General features: G+C 37.4%; 1 protein-coding gene across 6 annotated transcripts in view; it reads left to right on the forward strand.

The window, feature by feature from the left end:
- The window catches only part of SPART (spartin), an 87,378-nt gene extending 60,331 nt beyond the window's left edge, over nucleotides 1-27,047 (forward strand). For all 6 annotated transcript variants that reach the window (XM_058437666.1, XM_058437665.1, XM_032150472.2 and 3 more), the window contains 7 exons: nucleotides 2,353-2,550; nucleotides 4,400-4,555; nucleotides 7,240-7,363; nucleotides 13,597-13,791; nucleotides 17,785-17,943; nucleotides 18,027-18,117; nucleotides 25,936-27,047. In XM_058437666.1, coding sequence (XP_058293649.1) covers nucleotides 2,353-2,550; nucleotides 4,400-4,555; nucleotides 7,240-7,363; nucleotides 13,597-13,791; nucleotides 17,785-17,943; nucleotides 18,027-18,117; nucleotides 25,936-26,203 — 1,191 coding nt within the window. In that variant the 3' untranslated portion in view covers nucleotides 26,204-27,047. The remainder of the gene's footprint in view (nucleotides 1-2,352; nucleotides 2,551-4,399; nucleotides 4,556-7,239; nucleotides 7,364-13,596; nucleotides 13,792-17,784; nucleotides 17,944-18,026; nucleotides 18,118-25,935) is intronic.
- The last annotated feature ends 441 nt before the right edge of the window (nucleotides 27,048-27,488 follow it).

The following is a 27,488-nucleotide window of genomic DNA, read 5'->3' on the forward strand; positions in this document are numbered from 1 at the left end:
AATACAAATTTGTCCTTAGTGCTTTTAATTTTGTTTTTAATATTTCTCATGTGTATTTTTTGGCCTAAACGAAAAGTAAAATTGCACCCAAAATTTAATTTAAGTCTCTTTAACAGGTTCTCATTTGCTTGTATTCAGGTATTTGTAGCAGAGTGTCCTTAAAAGGAGTTAACATATGTGTTTACTGAATGTTTTTATCCAAAAAAAAAAAGTGCAATAATAAACCAACTAAATACTAGAAGTTAGATATTTCCTATGCTAAAAATCACTGTTAAAATCACTATTGGTCTAAATAGGAAATTAAGATTTTTTGGTTTTAGGTAGATAGAATTCTAGAACTTCAAAAAAAGATTTTTCTTTTGGTTTTAGTTTTAATACCAAATACTTTTTAAACCTGTTAAATCTATAGTTACAGAAATTGGACATGAGATTGCCCTCTGAAAATGAAACTGGGAAAAATCAGCCTATGATGGATGACTCACTTATCTATAGTAATATCCTGTCCTAGGAAAGGTCTATAAAGTGTTGGTTTTTTTAAAGACAATTTGGTAATATTCCAGTTCAATTAAGGTGACCAGGATATGGATAATCTGAAAGAAACCATAGAATAGTTAAAAAAAACAAAACAAAACAAAAAAACCTTTCCTAAGTTTTATTTTAGAATAACTTTTACAATTTTCTTGTCAACTCCATACCGCTACTATTACTTGCTTTATATTTTTACTAAATTGTCCCACTTGTCAGTTTTATCTTAATAATAACTGAAATTAAGGGAAATATGTATTTTTCTCATATTAAAATATATAACTACTCAAATGTTAAAAGTTTCTGGGTAAGACTGTTTTGATGTTGAGCACAGTTATATTTTGGTTTCTCAAAGAATGTATTGCATTAGAAATAAATTAGGCAGCCAGGATGTGAGCTTAAGTCTGTGTATGTACTGGCAAGCTAACCTCCCCAGATGACATTACAGGAGAGCTTTTGTTATTTTGCTTTTAATTTCACGATAGATAGATAATCCATAAACATTTATCTGTTCTGTTATGTCAGGTTCTCTTGGGTTTAGTACAAAAAATTATTCCACCTTGTGAGTGAGTGCTGAGTTTCTTATTTATTTTTTCTTTGAGACAGAGTCTTGCTATGTTGCCCAGGCTGGAGTGCAATGGCACAATCTTGGCTCACTGCAACTTCCACCTCCCGGGTTCAGGTGATTCTCCTGCCTCAGCCTCCCAAGGAGCTAGAGCTAGGATTACAGGCATGCGCTACCACACCCAGCTAATTTTTGTAGTTTTAGTAGAGATGGGGTTTTCACCATGTTGGCCAGGCAGGTCTTGAACTCCTGACCTCAAATGATCCCCCGGCCCCCCATTGGCCTCCCAGAGTGTTGGGATTATAGGTGTGAGCCACTGTGCCCAGCCTGTGATTGCTGGGTTTCTAATTAAAATAATTGTTCAGCTTCTCTGGTCCAGACTACATGTGTTAAAAATCCAAGCTCCACTTTTTAGTTGTTGGTTCTGAGCAACTTAATTGACCTCTCTGTGCCTCAATTTTCTTTTCTTTTCTTTTTTTTTTTTTTGAGACGGAGTCTCGCTCTGTCGCCCAGGCTGGAGTGCAGTGACACAATCTCGGCTCACTGCAAGCTCCACCTCCCGGGTTCACGCCATTCTCCTGCCTCAGCCTCTCCGAGTAGCTGGGACTACAGGCGCCCGCCACCACGCCCGGCTAATTTTTTTTGTATTTTTAGTAGAGACGGGGTTTCACCGTGGTCTCAATCTCCTGACCTCGTGATCCGCCCGCCTCGGCCTCCCACAGTCCCACAGTGCTGGGATTACAAGCGTGAGCCACCACGCCCGGCACCTCAATTTTCTTGTACATAAAATGACAATCATAGTAACTGATTTCATAGGATTGTTAGGAGGATTAAATCAGTAAATACTATTATTTCAGTAAATATTTCAAGTAAATAATACCTGAAAATAGTTTATTTACCACAAAAGGAATATCTAATTTCAAATACGAAGAAAACCTTAATTTACTTTGATTATTATTTATTTAAAGCTAGAGTCATTATTGGTTAACACTGGGCTAGTTAAGGCCATCAGCTTTAAGATTGTATAATTAGTGGAACCATGGCATATTTAGCACAGTCCTTATTGCAGGAAGATCAGACTAGCAAATGATTAATTTTCTTGGGGATTTGTTGATGTTGATGGTTCTATAAAGCCTTTTAAAATACGTTCCCAACTTTGAAGTGTTTATTTTCTAGTATAACAGTTTTATTAAAATGTAAGTGAAAATCTAGTTTCATTAATTTATATGTATATATTTTTTTCTTCCAATGAATCTTTTCAGGTTTGTGACTGGTTATATCCTCTAGTTCCTGATAGATCTCCAGTTCTGAAATGTACTGCGGGAGCCTACATGTTTCCTGATACAATGCTACAAGCAGCAGGATGCTTTGTGGGGGTCGTCCTGTCCTCTGAGTTACCAGAGGATGATAGAGAGCTCTTTGAGGATCTGTTAAGGCAAATGTCTGACCTTCGGCTCCAGGTAACTTGTGTGATCATCTTTAGGGTGAAAAAAATCTAACATAAGCACTTCAGCTTTTAGAGAAATTGTAATAACCTCTACTGTGATCAAGGTTAGGAGACTGACAGTTTATCATTTGTTTGTGTGTTCACAGCTACATGCTTGGAATTTGCTGTAATAATGGTTAAGATTGTGAGCTCTAGAGTCAAATTGCCTGTATATGAATTCAAACTCTTCCACTTAATAGCCGTTTAGCTCAGCTGTTACTGCTCTTCTCTATACTTTAATTTACTTATAAAATGGGGATAATAACAGTGTCCACCTCACTGGGCTGTGGTGAAAATTAAAAATACGTTAAGCACTTACATCAGAGCGAGTGGTAATGCTCTGTGAATGTTAGCTATTGTTTTCACCACTGTTTTACTGCTCAGCTGGAAAAGTGTACTAATGGGTCTAAATGGTGACATGAAGATAATTTTAGCTTTAGTAGATAGGTTATATTGGACATTTTAAGGGGTATGGTTGGCATTCTGAGGAAGAAACAGGCTTTGGTTGAGATAATTATCTTTGTTCTTGTGGTAAATAAAGGCCAAATAAAAAAAAAAGAAAATATGATTTAAAATATGATCATCCTGGAACTTTCCTTATTTGCCATGTTTCCTCTGCCCACATGCGTACCTGTAGAAATAGAGTATTTCTGTTTAACAGGGAACTTGAATAGAGTATTATGGAGAGACTTTCTTTATATATTGTTGTAGCAACAGGGAAAAAGTATTTTTGATTATGAACATTGACAGTCATCAAGGGTTGAATGAGGTGGGCATTATAATAGTATAATCTTTTATTCTCTCCTTCAATCAGCAGATACTTGGAATTCATTATTTAACCAGTTACTGTGTTAAGTGGTGGGATGGGCAAAGTATAAGAACAGGAGACCACAAAGGTGTGGGGGATGTGTGTGTGTATAAAAATATAAAATCAGCCCCTGTTCACCCGAGAATGACCTACCTGGTGGTCAACAAACCAATACTTTAGCATAGCAGCAATTATTTAACAAAATACGTGATCAGCATACAGAAGTGTGTAGCCTCATTGTACTTGTGAGGAGGAATTCACAAAGGCAGGAATATGGTCAAATGAAGGAATTCATCTTCACTTCTCTGTTTACTAGCTGAGTGAAATGATGCTCTTAAGTATTCACAGACCTAATTTGGAACTTTTTCTCCCTTCACCCCTACATTAACTGGACCTGTATTACTGGGCTTTAGGAAAGAAACTAAGCAGACTTTTAGGTTGTATGTTTATTTTCTCTCTTCAATTTTGTTTTTTTGTATTTGTATGTTATTTTTAGCTTGCTTTACTGTCCCAGAACTTCAACTGTAAACATAAGCCTATAATTTTGACTGGTTTTTACTCTTAAGCATTCATTCAGCAAAGTGTATATTGTGCAGAAAATTAAAAAATAAACCTTCCAATAATGCATAATGTAGTGGACATGAGTTTTGTTAATTGCCTTTAAATTCATTTTCTCTTGTATATGTTACCTAAAATTTATTCATTAATTAAATTTAAATGTAGCTGCAGCTGATTCAAAGATAACTTATACCACCAACTGCTATAAGTTGTCTTTTATACTTTGTCTTTTGAAACTTACTTAGGCATATGCTATGAACCAAAGAACTCAGAGATTTGGGGTTTGGTGATGAGACAAAAGAGAAGTGTAGAGAAAAAAGCAAAAGTAGTTGTTACTTATAGACTGCCAAACTGACATTCAAACAAGTATGTCATTTGAGCATGGTGTAATATAGCTGGGAGAAAGTCATCTAAGAAAAATTCTGATTAGAGCTAAGCTTAAACCTTTATTCTCTAGGCCAACTGGAACAGAGCAGAAGAAGAAAATGAATTCCAAATCCCTGGAAGAACTAGACCCTCCTCTGACCAACTAAAAGAAGCCTCTGGCACTGATGTGAAACAGTTGGACCAAGGCAATAAGGATGTACGTCATAAAGGAAAACGTGGAAAAAGGGTAAATAAAAGAGTAATAAGTGTGTGTGTTGTCTTCTAATGGTACCTTTCTCCAGTTTTGTATATTTATATGATCATATTCCCATATACTAAAGCAAAGCAACTTGTGCATAGTCAACAAAGTGATCACTGGCAAAAACAATTAGAATCAGTTGTAATATTTCCCTTTTAAAGTGTGTGTTAAACTATTTTAAAAGATACTCTGTGTTTGGGGGATAGATTTTTTTCCCACCACTTGAGAGATTTTATCTTTTTTGAGACAGGATCCTGCCTTGTCACCCAGGTTGGAGTGCAGTGGTGCAAACATGGCTCACTGCAGCCTTGACCTCCTGGGCTCATGTGATCCTCCCGCCTCACCCTCCACGAGTAGCCAGCATTACAGACATGAGCCACCACACCTGGCCAAAATATTTTTATATTTGCATTAATGATGCACATACTTTCTTATTTGTTTTGTGTTATTCTCTGCCTTTCTATATTCACCAAGAGCTTGGGGGCTAGATATGCTGCTGTCTCTTTTTTTCTTTCACTCTGCCATTTTTATTCAGTTTCCTGTTTTTTTTTTATGGATGGGCAACAGGACAGAGATTTGATTTTAAAAAATATATTGAGTGGTTTCTTCTTTCATTTCATAGGCTCTGAGTATGTAATATATTCTAACTGGTAAATTTGGATTAGAGTTCAGGAAATATTTATTGAGTGCTAGAATGTTAGGCATACATAGTGGAAAAAGTTTAATTTCTTGTCTCAGTGAATTTACTGTCTAATGGAAAGGACAGATTAGCAAAGAGATCATTTCTATCCAATGTGGCTATTAGAAGATGCAGCCTAGCCTAACAGATGTGTGGGTGGATGAGTGGTGTGGGAAGCAGTGAGGAGCCCCCTCCTACAGGACATTATGACTAAAATGAGTCTTGAAGGATAAAGAAGAGTTGGCCATATGAATAGCAAATTTAAGGGGATTCTAGGCAGAAGTGGTAATATAAGCAAGTACATGAATAAGACAGCATTGTCTTGAGTATCACATAGGTAGTTTAGTATTGTTCATTGCTGTATTCCACATGGTAAATGCTCAATAATTGTCTTTGGAATTGATGAATATCACGTGAATATTCTACATTTATTTGCAAAGTGTCACTGTGGTTTATGTTGAACATTTTAGACCAGCTATATGAGGATATCGGGAGTCCAAAATGGTTCCAAGATATATATTTTACTTAAAAACATTGTTTTAAAATTAATCACAAGAAACCAAAGTTAAAGGGTACAAAAGAGTATATGGTAAAAAATAAGTCTGGGCCCTATTCCTGTCCACCAACCCCCTAGCTCCCTTGTCCAGACACATAATCTTTCCCTGTCTCCTCACCCCCGCAGATGGAGTCTCACTCTGTCGCCCAGGCTGGAGTGCAGTGGTGCGATCTCAGCTCACTGCAACCTCCATCTCCCGGGTTCAAGCAATTCTCGTGTCTCAACCTCCCGAGTAGCTGGGATTACAGGTGCCCGCCACCACGCCCAGCTAATTTTTGTATTTTTAGTAGAGACGGGGTTTCAGTTTCACCATGTTAGCCAGGCTAGTCTCAAACTCCTGACCTTAGGTGATCCATCCACCTCGGCCTCCCAAAGTGCTGGGATTACAGGCGTGATCCAGCATGCCTGGCCTCAGACACAAAATTATTAACTTCTATTGTCCTTCTAGATATATTTTATGCATAGTTAAATACACACACACACACACACACACACACACACACAGACATATAATATTTAACATAAATGGTGGCATGTAAAACATAATGTTTTGCTCCTTGCTTTTTTACTTAACGGTATATTTGGAAATTCTTCCGTATCATTTAGAACTTCATGTTTTAAAATTTAATTTCTTGTTCTAAAAAAAATCAAATGATATTAAAAAGTATATGCAGTGAAAAGCTTTAGATTTTACTTATGGGTGACTTTTATCCCACGTAGAAGTTGTTTTGTTTAATGTTGTTTTTATATTTTATGTGACATTCCTTGTATTACTGGCCACTTTGATTTTCAAGTTATTTTATTATATTAATACTATGAGGTCTGAGTTAGCCTGTGTCTTATTTCTTAGAATGAGTTCATTTAGCTTTAAGAGTTTGGGCGTTGGCCCAGGCTCTCATCACAGCTGTTCAGTTAGCAAAGTACAGATATATGTTCTCCATTTCCTCTTAAATGGAATAGCAGATTATTCTGTGTTTATATATTCCTTCTTGTTTCAAATTAGACATTTGTTTGATCTCTGTCAAAACCAGTTTACGAATTCATCTTTGCTTACTGATTGAATCATTTAACAAAAATCTTTTAATCTTACTGAGTACCATGTGCACACTAGTATCTAGGGATGATATCTGTTTGAAGGAAATCAGTCCAGTCCAGAAAAGAAAAAAGTCAATTTAAATGATTTGATAAATGCCATATTGGACTTATATTGGTATTTAAATCTTACCAGTCAAGATTTATATGGACTAGAACAGTTTTCAACTTCATGGCAGTTCTGGTATTGTACTTCATAAGACCATACTGGTAACTAGGTTGGCTGGAGATATTTTTCATTAATTACGTCTAGTATTTGTTGGCCTCATGTTTGTTATATAATGCTTACAGTTTTCCCCCTCTTAGTACTAACTCTTCACATTTTGAAACATTTTGACTGTTTAGGCTAAAGATACTTCAAGTGAGGAAGTTAACCTGAGTCACATTGTACCATGTGAGCCAGTTCCAGAAGAAAAACCAAAAGAATTACCTGAATGGAGTGAAAAAGTGGCTCACAACATTTTGTCAGGTATTACAGTAATGTTAATTTTTTTTCCCTGTATGACATTAAGCCTTTGGAACCAAATAAAGATATTGTTTATTAGGGAATACTGAGAAAGATAATATTTTGTATTTTGGTTTTAAATGATCAATTTAGAAATAAATGTAGAAGGAACTAGTCTTTTGAAACATCAGATATTGTCATATAAGTATAAATTCTTCCTGGCCTATTATTCTGTTTACAATTGGGAAAATGGATAGTGAAAAGCTTCAGCAATCTTCAAACTATTAATAGTTCTGAATCTAAAATTAGTTACGTTCGTTTCCCCTTTGAAGCTCCCTCTTAACCTCCCCCTACCTCTATCTCTCAGCTGTGGTCTGAATGTGTCCCTTCAAAATTCATATATTGAAATGCTAACCCCTGAGGTGATGGTTTTAGGAGGTGGGGCCTTTGGGAGGTGATTAGGTCCTGAGGGAGGAGCCCTCATCAATGGGATTAGTCCCTTAAAAAAGAGATCCCAAAGAGCTGCCTTGTCCCTTTCACTATGTGAGGAAGCAGTAAGAAGGTGTCATTCTATGAACCAGGAAGTGGGCCCCTCACCAGAGACCAAATCTACCAGCACCTTAGTCTTGTACTTGTACTTCCCAGCCTCCAGAATTGTGAGAAATAAATTTTTGTTATTAATAAGCTACTAGTTTATGATATTTTGTTGTAGCAGCACAAATGGACTCAGATACCCACGCAAAAAATGAGAACATGTTCATTCATCTTTGGAAGCAAAGCAGCACTGTATAACTGTACAGCAGTGCAGACATGAGAACATCTGAGGGTTATAGCCAAGCTCTTTGAGAAGTAGTCTCTGCTGTTTAATTATGGTTATAAAGGGCTTCAGATCAATTATTCTGAAACCAGAATGATCATTAGTGACACGTCTTTCTACCTTAATTAGTTAACATTTCACGTAGCTTTTTAGCTGTAGTAACTCTCTGATTTATACCTTTTATTTTGTTTTTTAAATATTGCCATTCAGTATGTCAAATTACCCCATTAAATGGGTCTTGACTCATTCAAACGACTGTCAATTCAGATTTCCATGTCCACTAAAATCCATTTTAAAAGATGTCTAAAGCAGAGGAAATCTTCAACATAAAAAACCAACAAGCTAAAATAATTAGCTAGCTAGGAACTAATAAAATACGTTTCCTAGTGCCAAAGAACTATGCTTGAGACAAGAAGAAAAGATAAAGCCAAATTTTAAAATGTAATTGCGATAGTTAAAATTGACCCTTGAAAGAGATTTACAAAGAAACTGCAATGAAAAACCTTTTCACTTTTACTACCCTACCCCCCAACTTTATAGGCTGCTAAGCATTATTATTAGGAGGCCATTATTCAGAAAACTTGCCTGTTACTCCCACACACTAAATTCAAAGGTCATTTTCCCAAGTTTTTGGAATTTATACTTGTCAGGCCTCTGAGCCCAAGCCAAGCCATCGCATCCCCAGTGACTTGCAAGTATACTCCCAGATGGCCTGAAGTAACTGAAGAATCGCAAAAGAAGTGAAAATGCCCTGCTGTGCCTTAACTGATGACATTCCACCACAAAAGAAGTGAAAATGGCCCGTCCTTGCCTTAAGTGATGACATTACCTTGTGGAAGTCCTTTTCCTGGCTCATCCTAGCTCAGAAAGCTCCCCCACTGAGCACCTTGCGACCCCCACTCCTGCCCGCCAGAGAACAAATCCCCTTTGACTGTAATTTTCCTTTATCTACCCAAATCCTATAAAACAGCCTCACCCTTATCTCCCTTCGCTGACTCTCTTTTCGGACTCAGCCCGCCTGCACCCAGGTGAAATAAACAGCCTTGTTGCTCACACAAAGCCTGTTTGGTGTTCCTTTCACACGGATGCGAGTGAAAATACTGTTATAAGTTTATTCCATTTACTGTTGCTATGTAACAAACTGCCCCAAACCCAAAGGCACAAAACAACAGACATTTGTTTCTGTGGAATTCAGTGGGCCAGGTATTTGGAAAGGTCACAGCAGGAGTGGCTTATATCTCTTTCATGGTATCTAAGGGCTTCATCTGGGAAGACTCAAAGGCTAGCTAGTGACTTGACAATAAGCTGAAGACTGGAATCATTACTGACACCTCTGGCATCTAGGCTGGGAGAGGTCAAAGTCTAGGACTGCCAAATAGAGTGCCTACACATGGCCTCTTATGGCTGGACTTCTGAAACCCAGCATGGTGGCCTTAGGCTAGTCTGGCTTCTACATAGTGACTTGGGGCTTCAAATGTGAATCATCCAGCAAACAGACAGAAGCTGCATTAACATTTCTGACATACTCTTGGAAATTTCCAGCATCATTTGGTTAAAAGCAAGCAACAAGCCAGCCCAGATGCAAGGAATGTGACACAGACCCCACTTCCCTCTGAGAAGAATGTCAAAATCTTGTGGAAAGATTAACGTTCAGAATGGCAGACAGTTTGTGGTCATCTTCAGAAATTATCAGCTGCCACTAAATCTCAGGCCTCCTAGGTACTATAGATACCACACCATGGTGCTACCAGAAGCAGTACAGCCAGTTAATCCTGGGAAGAGGTCTCTTTGGAGATTTTAAAAGAACTTTCAGCAGTGCATAATTTTAAAACAAGCAAAAACTGTGTTCTGGTAACACTAGGAGGCCTTCTTTATTACTTAAGACCTCAGTTTCTTCATGCCAGAACCTCTTTTCCTTTTTTTCTATACCTTCAGGGCTGGGGTTCTAGTAATGTCCTCATAGTTGGTAATGGTAAACCATTTAACTGCCTATCAGAGTATATGTCTCTTTATGAGCTTTTTAATAGGTAGAACGAATAGTTCGTCAAATGCTTACGATACAAGTAAAACAAAGGGGGGCAGAAAATTAATAAAGATTTACTCCAGGGAAAATTATCTGATCTATCAAGAGACCATTGTTACCTGACTAATTCAGTCTATGTACAAAATGAGTAACCAGAGATATAAATTGAGCTCATTCATCTTAGCCCATAATTGGTGCCTGTCCACTGTCAAATAATAAGTAAAGATCACTGAAAGCTAGTCTGAGGTTTTCCTAATATAAAAGGTGAAAAAAGTAAAACAACCATTCCTAAAGTTTACCTGTATAGGCTTGAGAAACCTAGACTTAACACTTTAAGAAGGCAGCGGCTATGCGGTATCAATGGAGTAGAGCCTAGTAAGCTAATTTGGGAGAAGGTAGAGGGTTGCTGACAATAGACTGATGGAGCCCACCTTTGGAGCAATCTACCTTCAACCATTCTGAAACACTTTAGTGCTTGTGAGATAGCAAAAGATCATCAAGGGTATTTGAATGTCCCCTCTCAACTCCCTAATCTTTCCTAATTTAATTTACAGATGGACTCTGGAATGCTAGGCAAAGTTGACATGGAGTGAGAGGGAATGATCACTTTCTGCCTACCTATTCCAACATATCATCCTAGGGCTGCGAGTGAGCAGAACGGAGGCAACTATGATGCCTCCCTAAGGTTTCTCCAAGATTATGCATTTTTTGCTACCATTTTATGCTTCTAGGCCCTGGCAAAAACTTCGCCATTTTGGTTTATTCAGTCTGTTAAAGGATCGACAAACAAGTCCTCCTATTCTTCAGTAGATTCTTTCTGGGACTCCATTGGCCTAGTACAGTCTTCCAGCTGTCAGATCCACAAAGACCTTTATTCTAGCATAAATTATACAGAATGAACAAAACATCAAAGAGCAATCGTATATTCAATTTATACTTTGATGGGTATAGGGTGGTTAAGTGCTAAGACAAATCATTTCTAGGTTTTTAGAGGACTACATCAAACGTAAGATACATGTCATATGATTGGAAATTCAGTAGTAGCCATGTGCTAGCCAATTTTCTGCCAATTTTCCCCTCTCTTAGCCAGAGATAAAGAATATCAAAAGCTGAAAATAAAAAGATCAGTGATCAGTGTTTTAAACTCATATTTCTCATGATAAAATTATTAAAACTTACCAGAAAAGTTGGGTTCTATATAATCTTAGGGTTCAGCTAGCTTTTTACCAGGAGAGAAAGCTGTGATTTGGGACTTCAGTGTTTTTGTGTTTTGTTTTGAGACGGAGTCTCGCTCTGTTACCCAAGTTGGAGTGCAGTGACACTACCTCAGCTCACTGCAAACTCAGCCTCCAGGGTTCAAGTGATTCTCCTGCCTCAGCTTCCTGAGTAGCTGGGACTACAGGTGCATGGCACCACACCCAGCTAATTTTTGTATTTTTAGTAAAGACAAGGTTTCACCATATTGGCCAGGCTGGTCTTGAACTCCTGACCTCAGGTGATCCGCCCAACTTGGCCTTCCAAAGTGCTGAGATTACAGGCGTGAGCCACTGCACCTGGTCAGGGACTTCTGTTTTTAATAACAACTGTAAATGGTAGCTTTCTTTAGTTCAGTAAAAGTGGACAGTGTCCCACAAGCTGTAGTAGTTAGGTTTGAGTTAGGTAATTTTAACATCTGCCAATGTCTTATTTATTTAGCAAACGTTCATGGTCTGCCATATGGCAGCATTAATTCAGTGCATAGGATGCAAACGTGAACAGAACCAATCTATATCTGGCATTGTACATGTCATTTAAAATATCTACATAGCTACCAATGAAATATTGCATTTCCTTATCTTCTGTTGCAGTGTTTACAGTTTTGACATATTTATGTATACTGTATACTTCCATGGTGATATGTGATTATTTGCATCTAGTATTTCTGTTTATTAGTGCTGTGACTTTTTGTTTATCTCATTTCCATTTATTTTTCTCAGTCATCATTTGACTTCATCCCTATTATTTCTTATAGTTTCATTATAGGATTATAGTCTCCTTTGTTTCATTGTCATTTATTTTATGATTTCTCAGTCTTCATGTTCAATTGGTTTCTTAAAACTTTTCAACCTATAAGTTAATCTAAAAAGATAAATTTTTTTAAATGGACATCTTCAAGCCTTTTGTTGTTTATGGAAGCCTATTTGCTTGGGTTTGAATCCTGCACTTCCCCAGAAGTTGTCAGGTAAGACAGTGGGGGTAGAATTGGAGCTGGATGTAGACATGTTGACTAAAACAGGAAGAGAAACATAAAATTTCTAATTATTTATTACATGTCACTTTTCATTGTTAACATTTTAAAATAAACTGCTGTGGTTTTCACATAATTGCCGGATGCTTATTCATGGGCTGGAGTAATCATGTAAAACCATGCCACAGACCTAGAGAGAATATAATTAAGTATTTCATATGTTCAGCTTTGAAAGCTCATTGTTAAGTGTTAGCCAAAAAAGAAATATTTGAAATTGAAAGTCTCTGCAGAGTAGGGTAATACTTCTTCCATCTTAGGGGACACTGTTCTTACGTATTTTTTCTTTTCCCATCCCTTTCCCACTCCTTTCCCCACATTTCCACTGGCTGAGGACCTTTTGTCCTCACTAGAGAAGGCCCTTCCATCCCTCTGTTCCTCTGGTGAGCACTTCTGTCATTCAAGCTGCGAGAACATAAGCAAAGCAAAGGGCTAGGGCCCACTGTCATGAGAAATGGCTAAATTATCTGGGCCTCTCTCTTCTTCTTTTAGATTTTCTCTTCTCATGCATTTGAGTGTTCTCATGTTTTTGTCATTCAGGTATGTGTAGCAAGCTAAAGGGTGCTGAGATCCAAGAGTTTGGGTTTAGGATTCAGGAAGGAACAGGACCACCTGACTAAAGCTTTTAGCCTGAAGAAAGTAAGAGTTCTGCCTTGGTGTTTGAGAGGCAGTTTCTTTGGTTTCCATATTGTGATGTTTCTTTCTCCCTCAGGATTTCATGGGGAAAAGTGGTGCCTGGCCTAAGGCAAAAAGAACAAGAATAACTGGGTTCTTTAGCCAAATTCTATCTTAATGGCACCAAAACTAAAAATGAATATGTAACAGTAATATACTGTGGTAAGTAACATATAGAGATACTGTTTGTGGTCATCTTCAGAAATTATCAGCTGCCACTACATCTCAGGCCTCCTAGGTACTAGGTAGTGGCAGCATAGAGTAACGCAGAACTGTGTCACTAAGTATTCAGGAAGAAAACTGTAGGTATAAAGTTAGCTTGAAAGTTTATGACATGGCACATTTAGCATCTGAATATCATACTCCTTTTATTTTTTTCTGGTTGATAATATTTATTAAAGTGTTTAAAAGCATAATTAGCCCTAATACTGTGCAATTTTAAATTTTCTTTTAAAAAGGTGCTTCCTGGGTGAGTTGGGGTTTAGTCAAAGGTGCTGAGTTTACTGGCAAAGCAATCCAGAAAGGTGCTTCTAAACTCCGAGAGCGGATTCAACCAGAAGAAAAACCTGTGGAAGTTAGTCCAGCTGTTACCAAGGGACTTTATATAGCGAAGCAAGCTACAGGAGGAGCAGCAAAAGTCAGTCAGTTCCTGGGTAAAGTAATTCTGGATAACTTTACTTCTTTAAAGTTATATTTAAAATAATGTCTTAATCCAGGGTTAATCTGCATGTTCATTTAGATGGTTTAATCTCAAGAATAAAGAATTAGGACAAAGCAGTTTCTCTTTGTTATTCATAGTGAGACCTGCGGACCAGCAACATCACATCAGCCTATCTGGAATCCTTAGAAATGCAGAATTTTAGGGACAGACACACTTACTGATTCAGAATCTGCATTTTCACAAGATCCCTAGGTGATTCTTATTTGCACCTTAAAGTTTGAGAAACTGGTTAAAGGGTTGTTATAATGTGTTGGAGAGGAGAATGTGTGTATCTTTGAAAAACAGTTCTGAATGTAAAGTCATGTATTGTTTAACGAGGGGAGTAAGTTCTAAGAAATGTGTCATTAGGTGATTTCATCATTGTGTGAACATCATAGCGTGTACTCACACAAACCTAAATGTTGTTGCCACTCCACACCTAGGCTATATGATATAGCCTGTTGCTCCTAAGCTACAAACCTATACACCATGTGACTGTACTGAATACTATAGGAAATTGTAACACAATGGTATTTGTGTATTTAAACACATCTAAACATAGAAAAGGTACAGTAGGAGTGCAGTATATAAAAGATAAAAAATGGCATAAAATCTGTAGAGAGCACTTACCAGAAGTGTCACTTGCAGGACTGGAAGTTGCTCTGAGCGAGTCAGTGAGTGAGTGGTGAGTGAATGTGAAGGCCTAGGACATAACTATACACTATTGTAGACTTTATAACACTGTACACTTGGGCCACACTAAATTTATTTTAAAAACAAAGTAATTGCACTATGATGTTATGGTGGCTGTGATGTTACTAGGCAGTGGGACTTAATCAGCTCCATTATAATTTTTTTTTTTTATTATACTTTAGGTTTTAGGGTACATGTGCACAATGTGCAGGTTTGTTACATATGTATCCATGTGCCATGTTGATTTCCTGCACCCATTAACTCGTCATTTAGCATTAGGTATATCTCCTAATGCTGTCCCTCCCCCCTCCCCCAACCCCACAACAGTCCCCGGAGTGTGATGTTCCCCTTCCTGTGTCCATGAGTTCTCATTGTTCAATTCCCACCTATGAGTGAGAACATACGGTGTTTGGTTTTTTGTCCTTGCGGTAGTTTACTGAGAATGATGTTTTCCAGTTTCATCCATGTCCCTACAAAGGACATGAACTCATCATTTTTTGAGTCTCGCTCTGTCGCCCAGGCTGGAGTGCAGTGGCGCAATTCGGCTCACTGCAAGCTCCGCCTCCCGGGTTCACGCCATTCTCCTGCCTCAGCCTCTCCGAGTAGCTGGGACTACAGGCGCCCGCCACCACACCTGGCTAATTTTTTTGTATTTGTAGTAGAGACGGGGTTTCACCGTGGTCTCGATCTCCTGACCTCGTGATCCGCCCGCCTCCGCCTCCCAAAGTGCTGGGATTACAAGCGTGAGCCACCGCGCCCGGCCCATGAACTCATCATTTTTTATGGCTGCATAGTATTCCATGGTGTATATGTGCCACATTTTCTTAATCCAGTCTATCGTTGTTGGACATTTGGGTTGGTTCCAACTCTTTGCTGTTGTGAATAGTGCTGCAATAAACATACGTGTGCATGTGTCTTTATAGCAGCATGATTTATAGTCCTTTGGGTATATACCCAGTAATGGGATGGCTGGGTCAAATGGTATTTCTAGTTCTAGATCCCTGAGGAATCGCCACATTGACTTCCACAATGGTTGAACTAGTTTACAGTCCCACCAACAGTGTAAAAGTGTTCCTATTTCTCCACATCCTCTCCAGCACCTGTTGTTTCCTGATTTTTTAATGATGGCCATTCTAACTGGTGTGAGATGGTATCTCACTGTGGTTTTGATTTGCATTTCTCTGATGGCCAGTGATGATGAGCATTTATTTCTTCATGTGTTTTTTGGCTGCATAAATGTCTTCTTTTGAGAAGTGTCTGTTCATGTCCTTTGCCCACTTTTTGATGGGGTTGTTTGTTTTTTTCTTGTAAATTTGTTTGAGTTCCTTGTAGATTCTGGATATTAGCCCTTTGTCAGATGAGAGTAGGTTGCAAAAATTTTCTCCCATTCTGTAGGTTGCCTGTTCACTCTGATGATAGTTTCTTTTGCTGTGCAGAAGCTCTTTAGTTTAATTAGATCCCATTTGTCAATTTTGGCTTTTGTTGCCATTGCTTTTGGTGTTTTAGACATGAAGTGCTTGCCCACGCCTATGTCCTGAATGGTATTGCCTAGGTTTTCTTGTAGGATTTTAATGGTTTTAGGTCTAACATGTAAGTCTTTAATCCATCTTGAATTAATTTTTGTATAAGGTGTAAGGAAGGGATCCAGTTTCAGCTTTCTACATATGGCTAGCCAGTTTTCCCAGCACCATTTATTAAATAGGGAATCCTTTCCCCATTTCTTGTTTTTGTCTGGTTTGTCAAAGATCAGATAGTTGTAGATATGCAGCATCATTTCTGAGGTCTCTGTTCTGTTCCATTGATCTATGTCTCTGTTTTGGTACCAGTACCATGCTGTTTTGGTTACTGTAGCCTTGTAGTATAGTTTGAAGTCAGGTAGCGTGATGCCTCCAGCTTTGTTCTTTTGGCTTAGGATTGACTTGGCGATGCGGGCTCTTTTTTGGTTCCATATGAACTTTAAAGTAGTTTTTTCCAATTCTGTGAAGAAAGTCATTGGTAGCTTGATGGAGATGGCATTGAATCTATAAATTACCTTGGGCAGTATGGCCATTTTCATGATATTGAGTTCTGGCCACAGCAATCAGGCGGGAGAAGGAAATAAAGGGTATTCAATTAGGAAAAGAGGAAGTCAAATTGTCCCTGTTTGCAGATGACATGATTGTATATCTAGAAAACTCCATTATCTCAGCCCAAAATCTCCTTAAGCTGATTAGCAACTTCAGCAAAGTCTCAGGATACAAAATCAATGTACAAAAATCACAAGCATTCTTGTACACCAATCACAGACAAACAGAGAGCCAAATCATGAGTGAACTCCCATTCACAATTGCTTCAAAGAGAATAAAATACCTAGGAATCCAACTTACAAGCTCCATTATAATCTTATGGGACCATGAAATGTCTGAAGTGACCAAAACATCATTATGCAGCGTGACTGGATGTGAATCCTTGAATCCTTCTAAGGGATATGACACATTCTTTCAAGGAGAGCAGTTTACTGCTTAGCAGTTGAGGGTCAAGAGGGAGGGATCTGTTGTTTGAGAAAAGCTGAGTTAGTGATTCAGGCGCCAGCCTTCCCAAGCAATATACTTCTAACTCCTTCCTCTTAGAGAATCACAGCACTGAAATTTGGTGTTTTGAGGTGGGTAGATAGGACCTTAATGGATTACCATTAAATTTAGTAAAATTATTTTTTTTGGTATTTAGTATTTTTTGAGATTTTGGATTGTTTACTTTTATAGAATTAAACACTTTACTGTTATTTCACCGAGATAACTGAGATATTTATCAGTAGAAAAATATGAATACACTAAGCTGGAATAAGCTAAAAGTACCAGCCAATCTTGCATTGCAACAGTAAGATAGAAAAGGTGGCTAGTTTTCTCAAGCAGAAGTGCAAGAACATGTATATCTGAGAGGCAAGGTTATAAACATCAGTAGGCTCTGCAAGCACAGCTTTAAAGCAAACAAAAGCCTTCGTTTAAAAAATAGCCAGTCTATGCTGCATGCCTGTAGTCCCAGCTACTCAGGAGGCAGAGGCAGGAGGATCACTTGAGCCCAGGAGTACAAGTCAAGGCCAGCATGGGCAACATAGTGAGACCTCCTCTCTAAGCTTCATATCCTTAAGTGGAAATTGTAACATTATGTAGTAAAACAATTTAGTTTCTCATTTAAGAATGTTGCAAGATGAGTGGTAAAAATCAAGGGAATAATATATTTTTCCTAAGTTTTCTTTTTTTTATGGTCATATTAGTTGATGGAGTTTGCACTGTAGCAAATTGCGTTGGAAAAGAACTAGCTCCACACGTCAAGAAGCATGGAAGCAAACTTGTTCCAGAATCTCTTAAAAAAGACAAAGATGGGAAATCTCCTCTGGATGGTGCCATGGTTGTAGCAGCAAGTAGTGTTCAAGGTAACAAAGGCCCCAGAATTTTAACTATGAAGGTCCGTTTGCTTTGGACTAGATTTACATAGTTTTAAATATTATTTTTACAGGATTTTCAACTGTCTGGCAAGGATTGGAATGTGCAGCTAAATGCATTGTTAACAATGTTTCAGCAGAAACTGTACAAACTGTCAGATACAAGTAAGTTGAATTTTATTTTAATGACTAAATCTCTGTTTTGTTGTTGTTGTTGTTTTTCTGAGAGGGAGTTTGTCTTGTTGCCCAGGCTGGAGTGCAATGGTGCGATCTCGGCTCACTGCAACCTCCACCTCCCAGGTTCAGGCATTTCTCCTGTCTCAGCCTCCTGAGTAGCTGGAATTACAGGCACACGCCACCATGCCTGGCTAATTTTTTTTTTTAGTAGAAATGGGGTTTCACCACATTAGCCAGGCTGGTCTTGAACTCCTGACCTCAGGTGATCTGCCTGCCTCAGCCTCCCAAAGTGCTGGGATTACAGGCATGAGTCACCACGCCTGGCCAACTAAATCTCTTGTAGCATTCGTAAAAATCCATGATGGTAAAGATATTTTTATTAAGTATCTGATAAAATAATTTTTTTCACTCACTGCTTTTCTTAAATAGGGAGAATAGTATTTCTAGTATAATAACAGAATTCTTGTCACTTTGCTTTATATTACTAATCGTTATAAACATTTGTTCATCGTTACTGTGAAGAATAAGTTTAATTTTTTTAAAAGCCTGGAATTTCTATATACCTTATTAACTGACTACATGTTTTTGATGGGTGATATCTGCCTGAAAAAACTTGAATTTTTTTTTTTCTTTTTTTCTTTTTTTTTTTTTTTTTGAGACGGAGTCTTTCTCTGTCCCCCAGGCTGGAGTGCAGTGGCGCGATCTTGGCTCACTGCAAGCTCTGCCTCCCGGGTTCACGCCATTCTCCTGCCTCAGCCTCCCGAGTAGCTGGGACTTCAGGCGCCCGCCAACACGCCTGGCTAATTTTTTGAATTTTTAGTAGAGACGGGGTTTCACCGTGTTAGCCAGGATGGTCTCGATCTCCTGACCTCGTGATCCGCCTGCCTCGGCCTCCCAAAGTGCTGGGATTACAGGCTTGAGCCACCATGCCCGGCCAAAAACTTGAATTATAATTAAACTCTTATACCCCATGTTAATATTAGCCCACTCCGTACACAGACTGTTAAAAATTATGTCACATCTTACTTGACTCTGATTACCACTGTACATTTGTATTGGAATGGGTAGATGGTATATCTTCAATTTCATATATTAAGAAATGGACAAACAGGAATGATTTGCACAAACTCACCTGATTAGTGTTATGATTGCTTTCTCATTTGGCCTTAAGGTCTGTCTCTGGAGAGTGGCTATAGATTCTAGTCCTGCTGTGTCTTGGCTCAAGAGGAAAAAAGCTCATGGATGTTTTCAGTGTGCCTTTCACAGGATACTTCTTTATCCTGGCACACCCATGACCAGGTGTCCCTCTCTCAGGGAACTTGTTTATGGCAGATGCCGTTGTGGCTCTTTTCTGACCTGTGTCCAGTTTATTCCTACTAAGATAGCTACTCTGTAGGAGACCCTGACTAGGAGGAGAGCGAGGTTTGGGTGTGTTGGTCAGGTGACACACAGAGAAGGCAGCACAACCAAACACATGAAATAACAGAAACTTTTTATTATTCACAGACCCTTGATAGAAGAGGGGTACCCACGAGGGCCAACAGGAAGTCTGGAGATAGCAGAGTGCTCAACCAGTGGGTGGGGCGAGGGTGGGCGAACAGGGAGCAGGAGCAAGGGAGAGGCGACTTGTTTGACTGCCTTCACGAAAGTCCATGGGTGTTCTTCCTTTGGCTTTCCAGTGGGGCCTGTGGATTGACTAAAGAAAACAAGTGTGAACAGGGGAACATTTACATGACTCTAGTTTTACATGACTCTAGTGTTGACCATTGGATTTTTTCGTGGTCAGCAGCTGTGGGGGTGTGCTGGGTTTTGAGTCGGTGAGATGAGAAACAAGTATACTGTATTGCAGACAACCACATGGGGAGGGGGAAGTTTTAACTAGGCCAAAGGTGGTGGGATACAACTAGGTTTCAAGCAACTTATGTCAGGCCAGAAATAAATGCCGAAGCAGCAACTATATAACAAATTATGACAAGTGGTATTGAAGGTGAGAGTAAAGCAGGGTCTTCTGCTTTTAGCTCTTTATTCTTTCTACCTGACTCTACTTTATACAATACTAGAAGAATCAAGGTCTAAAAAATAAATCTAGTAGGAAGGACCTGAGTTGCTTTCTTAGCCTTGAATTAGTTTGGATCTTACTGTTTATTTAGAAAGAAAAAAGAAGAGCAATAGTATTCACAACTCTTGGTTATCTATGTTAATTATCCACTTATTGACAGCATTTAGTTGAGTTCATACTTTTGTATCAGGCACTGTGATCATTGCTTTTCCTACATATTAATTAATTTTCAATACTGTTATCTCTATTTTGCAGATGAGGAAATGTAAAGTTAAATACCTTGTTAAAGATTACTCTCCTAGTGAGTAGTAGAGCTGGAATATAAACCAAGTGTTTCTGTCATCAGAACCTGTGCTCTATAGTGCTAATTTAATTTCCATCCTTAATTGGTTTGATCTCCTCTGTCTGGGGCATGTATACATTTGTTTGTTTGCCTTAAGATAGGAAATAGGAATTGCTTTATTTTTACTTTTTTTATAATTTCAACTATTATAGATTAAAGGGTACATGTGCAGGCTTGTTACATAGATTTGTTGTGTGATGCTGAGGTTTGGGGTACAAATGATCCCATCACCCAGGTAGTAAGCATAGTACCCAAAAGATGGCCTTTTAGCTCACACTCCCCTCCTCCCTCCCCCGCCTAGTAGTCCCCAGTGTCTATTGTTGTCATCTTTATGTCCATGAGTATCCAGTGTTTATTTCCCATTTATAAGTGAGAACATGTGGTTTTCTGTTCCTGCATTAATTCGCTTAGAATAATGGCCTCCAGCTGCATCCATGTTGCTGCAAAGGATATGATTTCATTCTTTTTTTAGGGCTGTGTAGTATTCCATGGTGTATATGTAGCATGTTTCCTTTGTGCAGTCCACCACTGATGGGCACCTAGGTTGATTCCGTGTCTTTGCTGTTGTGAATAGTGCAGTGAACATGTGAGTGCATGTGTCTTTTTGATAGAACAATTTATTTTCTTTTGGGTATCAAATGGTAATTCCATTTTAAGTTTTTTGAGAAATCTCCCAAAAGTGGCTGAACTAGTTTACATTCTGGGGCGTACATACCTTTGAATCAAATCAAAGCAATATGGCATATCATTTTGGAGTGTCAGTTTTTTTGTTTTGTTTTTTTTTTTTTGAGACAGAGTCTCGCTCTGTCGCCCAGGCTGGAGTGCAGTGGTGCGATCTTGGCTCACTGCAAGCTCTGCCTCCCGGGTTCACGCCATTCTCCTGCCTCAGCCTCCCTGGTAGCTGGGACTACAGGCATCCGCCACCATGCCTGGCTAATTTTTTGTATTTTTAGTAGAGACGGGGTTTCACTGTGTTAGCCAGGATGGTCTTGATCTCCTGATTTCGTGATCCACCCACCTCGGCCTCCCAAAGTGCTGGGATTACAGGCATGAGCCACCGCACCTGGCCAGAGTGTCAGTTTTACCAAAAGAGTCGAGAGATAAAACATACAATAGATCTCAAATTCTTCTGATAGAAATATAAAACTCAAGTCTTCCAACTCACTTCTTGTCACCTGTGGCACTGAACTCTAATATTCATTCATTGTTTTATGACCCTGAGGTTACTTTGTATCAGTCATAATTAGAAAAATAGTTCTTTATTTGTAGCAAGAACAGGAGAAATTCAGAAATGCCTTTTAGGCCAAAAGTGAATTATTTTTAGATTATCATATTAGAAAATAGGAAGTGCTTTGTTGGGTTTGTTTCATGGCCTACTCTAATGAAAAAAAAATTACTTACCTAACTACAATTAGCTTATTAAAAGTTTGGGATTCACATAACTAGGAAATACTGGATTTTAATGTAGATTTTGCACTTCTAGTCCTTAATAAGAACTTAATATGATAAATAGCATATTTTTAACAGTGATTCTCAGCTCATTTATTTCTATTATGGTATTATTGCTATTGTTTTTATCCTTTCTTCCGAAGATTCATGGAATTTAAATAAAAAGCAGGTAAGTGAGAATTTAGTTACATAGCTTTGTATTTCTAACTATGAGGATGATTCAGTTTTAGCAGTAATTTAGTTTCTGCTATTAGAAATTTAGAAAGATGGGAGGGGCAGTAGGGAGTAAAAGATTTTATGTAAGTAATACTGTTTCTCATCTTTGGAGCTAATCTGGCCCAAAGTAGAAAATGTCTTTTAAGAGAAGAAACTAAAAAAGTATTAAACCAGTAATAACTTAGTGATAGAACTGAAGAAATGGAAAAGCTTGTTGTACCTTTGTTTAATTTTGTTCTTATTTGTTTACATACACTTAGGTTTATTTACACTCTTCTGTATTTAAATTTGCTATCAAAAAGTATTTGATAGAATGACTATTTGTGGAGTACTTGAATCGAACTGATCGTAGTATAATAAGGGAAATTTGTGTTCTTAATTGCCTGTGATAAGCGATTGCTCTTCAAAGTAGTTATTTTAAATGTCCCTTAATTTTATGCTTGGGAGAAAACCAAATGTATTATATAAACTTCCTTATCTGATTTCAGGTGGATAAGCCAGTACAGAGGATTAAATAACTATACTCTTAAAATTTTTAGGTAAATGAATAAAAACTATTCATTAAGATTCAGTTTATTTTTGTCAGTTACATTAATACTTTTGTCTTATATTTGGGGATGTGAAGACATACAGGAATAATGAAAAACAATAAGTAAACCTGCTACACTTAATTGCGGTATAGTACCTATTCAATAATTCATCACTCTTCTACATATGAAGCTTAAGTTTCACCTTTAAGCTTCTTTTATTCCACTTTAAAGTGTTTAAAAAATAATAGTATAGCTTTGATAGTTAGATATATTTTTGTTTTCCCCAGCAATATTTTCTTTGAATACATATTTGTGGAACATAAGCTTAATAATAGACTTTTTTTCCTGTAGAAAATTTACTGTTTTATGGTTTTTGTTACTATGCTATAATTAAGTGTAGCTGGTTTATTGGTTTGTTTAGTGAAATTTAATTAAAATTCCCCCTAAATTTGCACTGGATGAAGGGGTAACTTCAATGACAGGTGTCATATTACCCAAAACCAATTTTGTATAACTGAACACACTGGAGAAATTTCAGAAAAATCTGGTTCAATTGTAATTTTGAATCTTCATTGACTTATTTAGGCCTGCTTCATATTCATTTTTTATTATTTTTCAATTGGTAGTGTTAGTATATAAAATCCAACTTAATGAGCTCTAATTAAAGTAAATTTGTTTAAAAATAAGAGATCAAAAATAAATTTAACTTCCTGCCAGACATAAGCTTTCTAGGAGTTTATAGCAGTATAGTTTGAAGAAAAGGACTAAACAGTTATTTATGAAGAGAAGAATAGATGCCTATTAGGAAAACTAGTTCTAAGGCATATTGGAAAGCAGGAGTGACAGTTGAGGATATATTAAAAAATAAATACAACTGATGAAAAGCCGTTTTATAGGATATTTTAAAAATACATGTTTAGTATTTTAGAATTTTAAAACTGCTTTCACACATATACGTCGTTTTTTTGAGATAAAGAAGGGAAAGTTGATGATATGCAAAGAGGTAGAAACTTGATCAAGGTCATATGGCTAATTACTGGCATAGTTGGCATTAGAATCTAGTTTTCTGAATATTCTGGTTTTTCTTTTTTTCCCAAATTAATAGGAATTGCTACTGACATTGGAGATAGCATAGAAAAACAGACAAAATTAACAAAGTGCCAAAACAAATTCATTTTTAGTACATTATTAAAGACAGTGTAGTTTTTAGAATTGTGTTACATACAGAAATATGAGTGCAGTTAGAGCTGTCAAACTGTATCAGTGGAATAGGGAACATTCCAAATTCTCAGAAGTGGAAGTTTGTGAATATGGAGGATTTCCTATACTTGAAAACATGACTGTGAGTTATGCTGTGAGTTATGTTGAGTTATGGTGTCACTTCATTGTAGCTCACATGGTCCTGGAAAAATAAGCCCTCGGGGAAACCAGCTCCACCAAGAGTTACGGTCACTGTTTTTCAGTGCTGAAACTGCTGATACCTCTTTCTTTTTGTATAGACACAGCCATTACCACCTGACAGTAGTATTTGTGACTGGGGCTTGGTTGACGATGAGAAGGCACCATCAGCAATGGTACATCTCCTGCATCATCAGCAAATCCTGTGGAATGCTGAGGGGTTGCATAACAGGGACTGACCAAAGCAGTTGTAGGAAGCTTTTCTGTCTGTTGATGGGTGAAAAGACCCCCAATTAAGAGTAGTACAGACTTGGAAGGTTTGACAGACTAGGCTCTGCTGTGTGCTAGCTCTAATATAATTATTAACATTAGGCAAAGGACAGAATAGAATTATCATTTAGGGGCACTGTAAGATTATTTCACACTGGGGTTAAAAAAGCCAAGCACAAACAAGCTGGTGGGATCACAAACCACTGTTCTAGGCCAGGCTGTTTAGTAATAGAGGACTTGTTAATTCAAAAGGCAGATCTAGTGTTATATAAGATGTCCAGATATAGGTCATAAAGCATCTAGGAAACTTCACTGTGTCCTGGAGAAAATGTAAACTTTTGCCTTTTTGTTTTGTTTGTTGTTTAAACAGTCCTCTATTTGGGGAAATCTGTGGACAAGAAAAGCTTTAAAAGCCTGTTACCAAAATGGGGTAAAGAGTAAAACAAAACAGTATAGAAATGTGTTTTGGTATGCTTGTATAGGACCTCAAATTGTATTTTATCATAGAAATAGTATTAAATGCAGATATTATTATTATCAATAATAACCTGTTTTGTATATGCTTTGTAATTTCCCAAGCACTTGCTGTGCATTTGATGCTCAAAAAACTCTGAGGCAGATAGGGCAGGAGTTACTGATTTCATTCATTCAGTGAATATTCATTGACTATCAGGCACTATTCTCAATGTTTAGGATATGTTAAAGGACAAAGCTAAGATTCTCCTCTCCAATAGGGTTTGTATTCTAATGAGACAAGCAAGATATGAACAGTGATAATGAATAAGTTCTATAGTATGTAGAAAGTGGTAAGTTATGGGAGGAAAAAAAGCAGTTTAAAGGGGAATCGATTGTCAAGAGGTGGAGGTGGGCATGTGGAAAAAGGCAATTTAAACAGGTTAGATAATGAGAAGATTATAGTTGAGCCAACTTGAAGAAGGTGAGGCAGAGAGCTATGGGAAGTTCAAGCAGAGAGCAGCTAATACAAAGGTCCTAAGGCCTTTGAGTGCTTGGTAGGCTCAAGGAACAGCAAGGAGGCCAGTGAGTGTGCAGTAGGGTGGGATGCAGGGGAGAATGCCTTAGAATCTCTGTTTAAAGATTAACTCAAATTCCCATAATGAAAAGATGTAGCCAAAGTCTGGTTAAGATAGAACTTGAGACCACTTACGTGACTCTAGATTAGTTGCTTCTGTGAATATTTTCCCTCATATTTCTAGAAAGGGAGGATTAAAAAAAAATGACTGATTAATGACCTATATTATAATTTACACTTTATTTTTACTTGACAGTCTTTATTACATCATTCTCAGCTAGTCTGGGTTTATCTTCACACACTGTTTTTACTAAAGGAGAAAGTACTGCTTTGTCACAGAGTGTGGTTTCATTCTCTACGGTGTTTTAAGTTACTAATTAAATTGAAACCTAAGCTTTAATTTTGCTTTCAGGGGTAACACAGTAATCATTTGACTTATTTAATACTAATTCAGAAGACCTTGTTTTATATTTATCGTTTCATTGTATGTCCTCTAATCTTTCTTTTAAAGATACGGATATAATGCAGGAGAAGCTACCCACCATGCGGTGGATTCTGCGGTCAATGTTGGCGTAACTGCCTACAATATTAACAACATTGGTATCAAAGCAATGGTAAAGAAAACTGCAACACAAACAGGACACACTCTCCTTGAGGACTATCAGATAGTTGATAATTCTCAGAGGGAAAATCAAGAAGGAGCAGCAAATGTCAATGTGAGAGGGGAGAAGGATGAGCAGACGAAAGAAGTAAAGGAGGCAAAGAAGAAAGATAAGTGATGAAGTGCTGGGAATCGCCTATACCAAAGCCTTATGAAATGGATGAAATTTTGTTAAATAGGCAAATGTGGAGTTCCTCACAGATTAACCAGTATTTTTTAAATGTATTCATTCCTACAAATTAACTTTCATAAATTGTATGGCATGTCTTCTATTTAAAAGGAAAAAAATAAGTATTCTTGCATCTGGCCTTAGAAATGTGAAGTTATATTCTCAAGTTTATTTTTTTCCAAGTGTAGCTAAAATATTTTTGCAGGTAAAATAAAGCTAGTAATATATGTGTTGTTCAAACCTTATTAAACCTAATATTGAACTATTTTTATATCTGCTGTCTTTCAGAAAGCAAATTAGGAAACTATATATTTGCTTAAAAATTGACATTTAGTAACCTTAATTCTTTTCACAGAAGGAATGACTTAAAGTATTGTCTCTTTTTGCACTAATTGTGGATTTTTTTAGATGCTTCTCAAAATTTTCAGTGTGTAAGCTAAACAAAAACTAATCCTAAACTAAGAATTCTCAAAAAGACTTGTTCAAAACAGGGAAAGACTGATGAAAAGTAAAATGGACTACTTTTGTAACTTACCTGTTTGTTAGAAAATGGAATGGTCTCTTTGATTTAAAATGAATAAAAATAGATTATTACGTCTTTTGTATTGAGACTGTATTGTTATGAGCCTAGGAAATTTGGAAACATGATTGTATTGTATTAAAATTCGAAGTGATTATTATCAGCTTAATTGGATTAAAAAAGTACTTCAAGAAATTATTTTATTATATCTGCTTCTGTTTTTCCAAAAGGTTAAAACTTGTAAAAAAATAAAAATAAACAGGATTGAGTTTACTAATGGCAAACATTTTTATTCTGGGATTCAGTCATTGGAATTTATATTAAAAGACAAGTGGTTAAAAAGGAAAGGTTCTATTCATAATCAGGGTAAAGAATATGAAAACCTTAGGCGTAATCCATGGTGGATAGGCATTATGGTTTCCACTTTGGCAGAAGGCAGACTATTCACAGCCCTATTTACTTACATAGGCTAAAAAACTATGTAACTAAATACCTAATGGTATTTTATTTTTGTTTACTGAATTTAAGAGATTGGTATTAGTTTTCATAGCTGTAGTCCATTCTAATAATTTCTGATCTTCTAGTGGCTACTTAATTAGACATTATTTGAAGCTGTCTGAAGAATGTACTTTATGAATTAAAAAACTCTGAATTGCCTGACCTCATTATCACATGGGCTTATATTTTGGGAACACATAGAACTGATGGAGGCTT

This window comes from Hylobates moloch, unplaced genomic scaffold (assembly GCF_009828535.3).
Source record: "Hylobates moloch isolate HMO894 unplaced genomic scaffold, HMol_V3 SCAFFOLD_4, whole genome shotgun sequence".
Lineage (NCBI taxonomy): Eukaryota > Metazoa > Chordata > Mammalia > Primates > Hylobatidae > Hylobates > Hylobates moloch.